At 35.6% G+C, this 6,191-nt stretch overlaps 1 protein-coding gene across 1 annotated transcript in view; it reads left to right on the top strand.

Annotated features, from left to right (window-relative positions):
• The first annotated feature begins 73 nt into the window (after positions 1 to 73).
• YME1L1 (YME1-like 1 ATPase) overlaps positions 74 to 6,191 on the top strand; it is a 24,145-nt gene continuing 18,027 nt past the window's right edge. Inside the window, exons 1-3 of the mRNA XM_009329132.1 lie at positions 74 to 130; positions 2,649 to 2,780; positions 5,348 to 5,510. Of these exons, the coding sequence (XP_009327407.1) occupies positions 74 to 130; positions 2,649 to 2,780; positions 5,348 to 5,510 (352 nt within the window). The remainder of the gene's footprint in view (positions 131 to 2,648; positions 2,781 to 5,347; positions 5,511 to 6,191) is intronic.

The raw sequence follows: 6,191 nt of genomic DNA, 5'->3' as shown, positions 1-6,191 counted from the left end.
GATCCCGGCTGCCACGTTTTTGGGGCTTTGGAGAGCGTCAACCGGGCGTGAGCGAACGAGGTGTGGGGGGCGCATGGCGGGGGGCTTGCCGGCTCGGCGGCGCCAGGTGCCGCGGCGGGGAGAAGAGCGGGTGGGAAGTACAGCGGCCTAGGGCTCTTATCTAGGAAAAAAGTACGTAAGTAGAGGGGAGAGGAAGGTACAGTAAAAGCTTGTATAATCTGAAATGAAGACGTAACCTGGAGATGGTGCTTTTTAGTATCTTTTTATAGTGGAAGCAAGGGGGGTGGTTGTGTTATTACAGCTAAAGTTAAACCGTGCTGCTAATTGTCACGGGTTGTTGTGGAAACCAAGAAAAAATGACTTAGAAATTAGAAGAGTTAGTGGAGGGAAAGCCCCTCAATTGTTTGTTATGTAGAACAGTCGGGATGCAATCGGGAGGGCATCTTTTATTAGATAGTGAGTTGAATGGGACTACTGGGTTTTATGGACTTTGACCTGAACCAATGGTTTTATTTTTATGTTTTGTGTTAGGGGGATTAGTATGTGATAGTCTTATTCCACAGTGGGATTTGATTGTTCTTTCCAAATGTGGAGAATGTGTTAATTGCTTTTGTTAGTGTAGTGAAGTGGCAGAACTTGTAATGATATTTTTAGGAACGTGTCATTCCACCTTTTCATAGTGGGAAATGCAGGAGGAAAGCTTGGTTTATGGTTGGGATGCTGGCTTTGACCTCTGGAGGCTTTATGGTTTTACCACAAACTCCCAGAGTTTAATTATAACTTTGGACAATTAATTCTGAGGCAGTTTTCATGTCTCACGGCATTGTCTCTCTTGATCTTCTGTCTAGTCAACACAGAGATGGAAGTTCTTGCGGAAGGACATTCATAGGCAGAGGCTTAATCAGATATTGCAATCAGATATTGTTCCAGCAGCCAGAGTTGCACCCCAACTCTCTTCCCTAGTGATGTGTGTAATGAGACTGAGGCGTTTTGGAAGTGTTGGAATTATTTGTACCATATATTTACAATAGACATAGTCATGTGCTAGAGGAGGAGCCCTGATTCGTGGTGCACATGGGCTTCTGTACTGAGTCATGAGGGGGTGTCACTAAGTTGACTGAGTGCTACTGAACTGCAGAATTGACTGTGATATGTGTATATGCTTTGTGTAGGTTAGTTTCATACTTGGGTATGTTGCTAAAGTGGCATCCCAAGGAGGAAAACGTAAAGGAAACTTTTGGGAATAACTTGTATAATGCAGGAAAAAATATAGATATTTCAAGTTATGAAAGTATTACTTTATAGGTGAAAATAGGTGGTGTTTGGAAAATAATACAGGAGTCAGTAGTACTTAAGAATGGTGATCTCTGAATTAGCAAGATGTTGATAAATCCTCATGATTGAATGCTATTCAAAAGCAGCCACTCGGCTTTCCATTCAAGTTGGTTCAAGGAGAACCAGGTTGATGAGATCTGTTGCTTGGATATCTGTCCAGGGATAATCTAGAATTTACTATGTTATAATATTTCATATTAAAGTCTGAAATTAAGGTGTACCACTAAATAGGTGGAGTACCTCATTTACCATTCTTTTTCTCTTCATGTTGTTTAAAGAGCATTACTTCTCTTCTGTGGCTGTGTTGTGAAGTCTTATTAGAATGGTGATCTTAGTTTTGTCTTGGCAGACACCAAGACAGGCTCAGGGTTATTTTAAGTGAACATTTCTTCCAAAGAAGAGAAAGTTCCTGAATGACAGTAACCATAAATGGGTTTTAAACGTTTCAAGAGATGGTGTCAACTTGCAGACTTTTCAGCATAGAAGTAATTTGCTATTGTTTTTTCTCTCTTTTTCTCCCCATGTTGACTGTTTTCTTTTTTGTGTCTTTTATTGCTGTGTCTTTTATTGCTATGTGGTAAAAAAACACCTATTTGGAATATAAGTTAATTGACTGTGATGGGGGCGTGGTGACTACAAGGGAAAAACATTCGGTTTCACAAAGTTTTGTATTTTATTTGCATGAAATGGTTGTTAAGTTTGTACTATTTGTCAGAAGATAGCAGCGGTCCTTATTCTGTCATCTGGTTGCAGCAGCACATATCTAACACAGCAAACAAGTGATACGTTAAAAAAAAAAAGAAAAAATTGAAAAAAAAATTCTGAAGGAAGTATTAAGTATAGTAGCAATTTTGTTTCCCTGCTGTTTCAGCTGAGAACAAGCTATAAGAAGTTGTCTATTAGTTTTTTGTAACTATACATTGTCTTAAGTGCAAATTGAGGGCAGTCTTTGCATCTTCTAAGTGTTGATGATCTGTACCTACTTCTTTATTTGCAAATCTAGTGATTATTTTCTTTAAACAATGCTTATATTTGAAAACCAGGAAATGTAGCCTTTTTTTTTTTTCTTTTCCAAGCTTTGTGAGCTTCTAATCTGTCAGGCATACTTAAACTTTCTTTTTTCTTTAAATAGAGGTATCAGCTAACGCTGTGGTGTTGAAGTGCTTTGTTCATGTGAAGAAGTTCATGTGGTTTATTATGAAGTCCTCAGTTGAAAGGCAGTGTACAAGATATGCGATTATAAGTCAGGGTTTGGAATGGAGATATGTTTAAATAAGCTTAAATCGTTATCTGATTTTTTTTTTCTTCCCCAGGCTACTGTTCCTCTGAGTCACCTTATCAATGCCTTTCATTCACCAAAAAGCTCCACTACTACTGCCAGCACAGCATCCGTACAGCCTGTCCAGAGGGACACCTCCCCAGAGCATGATCTTCAGAAGAGTGAGGTACTAAAAACCTTCGGAAAAAGTGGTGGTTTGCTTTTAACTGAATTAAATCTGAATAAATCAGTTTAAGTGAATTTAGTATTTGACTCGTTTTATAAAATAACGTGACTAAACGAAACAGAATGTTGACACATAGAATGTAACTTTTTGACAGAACTTCAGTCAGTTGTGCTTTGGCAGTAAGGATTCTACAAAAATACAGTATTTCATTAATAAAAAAAGCTAGTACTTGTCTCAGTAGTAATTTGCAAATGAGGAGGGGATTTGTTTTCACTTTCAACTTAACGTTTCTTGCTCTAAAGTAACAATAACTTTTCTGTTAATAAACCTCTTATTGTCTTTTTACTCTCTGAGTTCTAGCAAAGTTTGTTTCATTATTGCTTGTGAGAAAAGGGACTGTAACTTAAAATATGCTGAGGGGTTTTGAGAGATTAAATAGTGTATTTGTATGTTTTCTTATTTTCCTATTAAAATAACTTTCATTATCATTAGGTATTTTTTGTTCCTCACATCAAAAATCAAAATACAGAAAGTGCAAAGTAGTATCAGATCTTGCCACTTCTCTTTCAACTCATGTCTTACAACAAGTTTTATAATTAAGAAAATGTTTGCAAGGAAAAACATGGAGTCTCTCACTAACTGCAGAACTTTGGAAATTAGCATGGGTTGTACTAATCATCCCTGTGTTGTGATTCCATTGTTGGTTTGGTGTTTGGGTTTGGGGTTTTTTTTTTGTGATTCTCTATTTGGTTCTGGTGATAAAAATTGATTTCAGTGGGAGACCTGGATCATTGAATGAAACTAAAAGTGTGTTTCATTTATTCAGTTCTGTATTTGTCTTTCAGCAAGAGAATCTGGGCTCCTTTAAATGCAGAGGGTTTTTCACATTTAGTATTTTCTCTCTAATTCATCATACACCTGTTTGCTTCCTCCTAGCATGATAAAAGTATAAAAATAATAATTTAAAAAGTCTCTCTTAATTAAAATATTTTTAAAGAAAGTTCTTAAAGCAAGTTGATTAAACTATAATAAACCTATGCTCAAATAGAAGTTAAGCTCAAATTTTAAATCAGCAAATACTGACATAATACATGCAGTTCTAATACTGAATAAAGTTGAACTGTTAGTATGGCAAAAATCATTATTTGAGAATGTGAAGCCTCTCTGCTGCGGAGTTAAATCTGTGTTTGGAAGTAGTAACTTCTTCTGAAGGGTCACAGAAAATGTTACCTTTTAAAAAATTTTTTTAGTCTTCTCCCCCCCTTAGTATTTCAGTAATTTTCCAAGCAATTATTAAGCTGAAGTAGGAAGGCTTGATCTACTCCTTTAAACCATGTGTAAAAGTCAAATGATGTTTAAAAATGTATTCGTACTTATTTTGAGTATAACTGGACCAGAAGCAACCTACCCTTTACTTTAAAACAGAATACTTTGTTTACTTAAGAAATCCATTTTAAACTGCAAACTTTGAATATGGTGGTATTCTGGATACATCTAGGAATCTGTTCTAAAAATGCTTCTTTTGACATTTTATTCAAATATTTTTCATGTATGTCTTTTTATTGGAAATCTAGTTTCACCTTGAAAGTAGATCAACACAAAGCTTACATAAAAACAATTTAGGAAAACCAAAAATATAATCCATAATGTTCTAACAATCAAAAATTAAGCATCTGTGCAAACACATTTAGAATAGAATATTTACTTCTCAGTTAAGAAAGTGTTACTGCAGAAGCAATATTGAGAGGCTAATAGATATCTTAAAGGGTCCAAACCAGTACGTATTTTTAAAACATACTCTCTCATAAAAAGATGTTTTCCTATCTGTAAAATACAAGATTAAAATTACTTTGATCAAGATTACTTCTTTAGTAACTCAAAGTGTATGTGCCTTACCTTCTTGTTTTTTTCCATAGTTTCTTCGCTTTGTAGGAAATCCCAGATCCTAGTACTTAACCTTTCCCCCATAGAAACTTTTGTCTTTCATTGTGTGACTACCCAGCTCGTGGCTTTTTAAGATTTTAGCTCTGGGTATAGTTTCTAAATATCCAGTCTTTGTGCCGCTGCTAAATGTGCACTACCTGCAAAAAGGCTAGCCAAAAAAGAAAAAAAGTGTTGGGGGGATTTTGCTGTTTGCTCACTTGGATGAAATATAATGGGTAACTATTACTGTACATCTTTTCCCCTCTCACTCTTCATTTGCTCTATCATAAAGAGTAGGAAGAGTTGGAAAACTGCATTTTTTTTCTGTGCCTGCTTCAATCGGGGAGCAGGAAGGTGTTAAAAAGACTAAATTGGGATGAAAATGTACTTGTCATAAATGTACCATGACAAGGAAAATGTCAGTGTGTGCAAATGGAAAAGTTTTCCTGCATTGACAGTAGCAAATGTTCTTTCTTTAATTATGTCCTTTCATTCATTTATCTTCATTTAGAAATCTTTTATTTCAGTCTGAACTGTGAAATATAGATGCTGTATTGAGCCAAAAAGTCAACTCAGTTGTTCTTAATGTTTTTTTCCCTAAGATAATCTTAAGTAAATCTTGAACATTTATTTCTATTTTGCAGTCCGTACTTAATTTAAGAGATCTGGGGTTGTCTGATTTGAAAGCTAACCAGTTCAAAGAATTGGTGAACAGGTTGCTTCCTGGCTACTGTGCAGAAAACAAAGTCTCTTCGCAGTGGCATACGTCGTACATCTCTGCTGAGTCCTTCTTTGAAAATAAGCATGGTATGTTTCAGAGTAAAGTACTTACGAGAATTGATAACAGTTAGATTATAAAGGTGAACACAGTTATTCTTTAGTTTACTCTCTTGTGCTGTAGATAACTCATAGTTTAAAAAGTCTTTAATGGAAAGAGGATTAATGTATTTTTTGTTGTATACAGGTTGTCTCTAAAGTGGTGCTTTTGACTCTTGGGAATTTTAGAAAATTGAACCCAGATTTTGGAATTGTTTCTTCAAATTCAGATTTGAAGTTGGCTGCTATTAAACTTGTCTGAACTCAGCTGTAGTACAAGTACATTGTCTCTTAATGATGAACCTGAGCTATGAATTTTTTCACCAGTTTATTTCACCAAACAGAAGAAATTAGATTTTGCTAATCTACTAATGTAACAGTCATGAACATCTCCAGTTTACATTGTTACTCCTTTTTTGCTTGAAGCAGCATTACACGAGGACGTTAATTAGAAAGGAATTCAGGGTGACAAACTGTTAACAGTCCATGTAGAGTATTTCGTTGCTGAAATAAACTAAGAGTGGTTCCTTACAGTTAAAGATGTTTTGTTGGGATTAGTCTAAAATACAGGAGGCAAGGCCATTGTAGATGCTCAAGAACGTGTTAGAAAAAGAAGCATATAGCTGACATTTGAGATACTGCCTATATAGTACTGCAGTTGGGAGAAAGAGT

The sequence above is a fragment of the Pygoscelis adeliae genome, unplaced genomic scaffold (genome assembly GCF_000699105.1).
Source record: "Pygoscelis adeliae isolate BGI_AS28 unplaced genomic scaffold, ASM69910v1 Scaffold427, whole genome shotgun sequence".
Classification (NCBI taxonomy): Eukaryota; Metazoa; Chordata; class Aves; order Sphenisciformes; family Spheniscidae; genus Pygoscelis; species Pygoscelis adeliae.
This window is presented reverse-complemented; position numbering and strand designations above follow the sequence as displayed.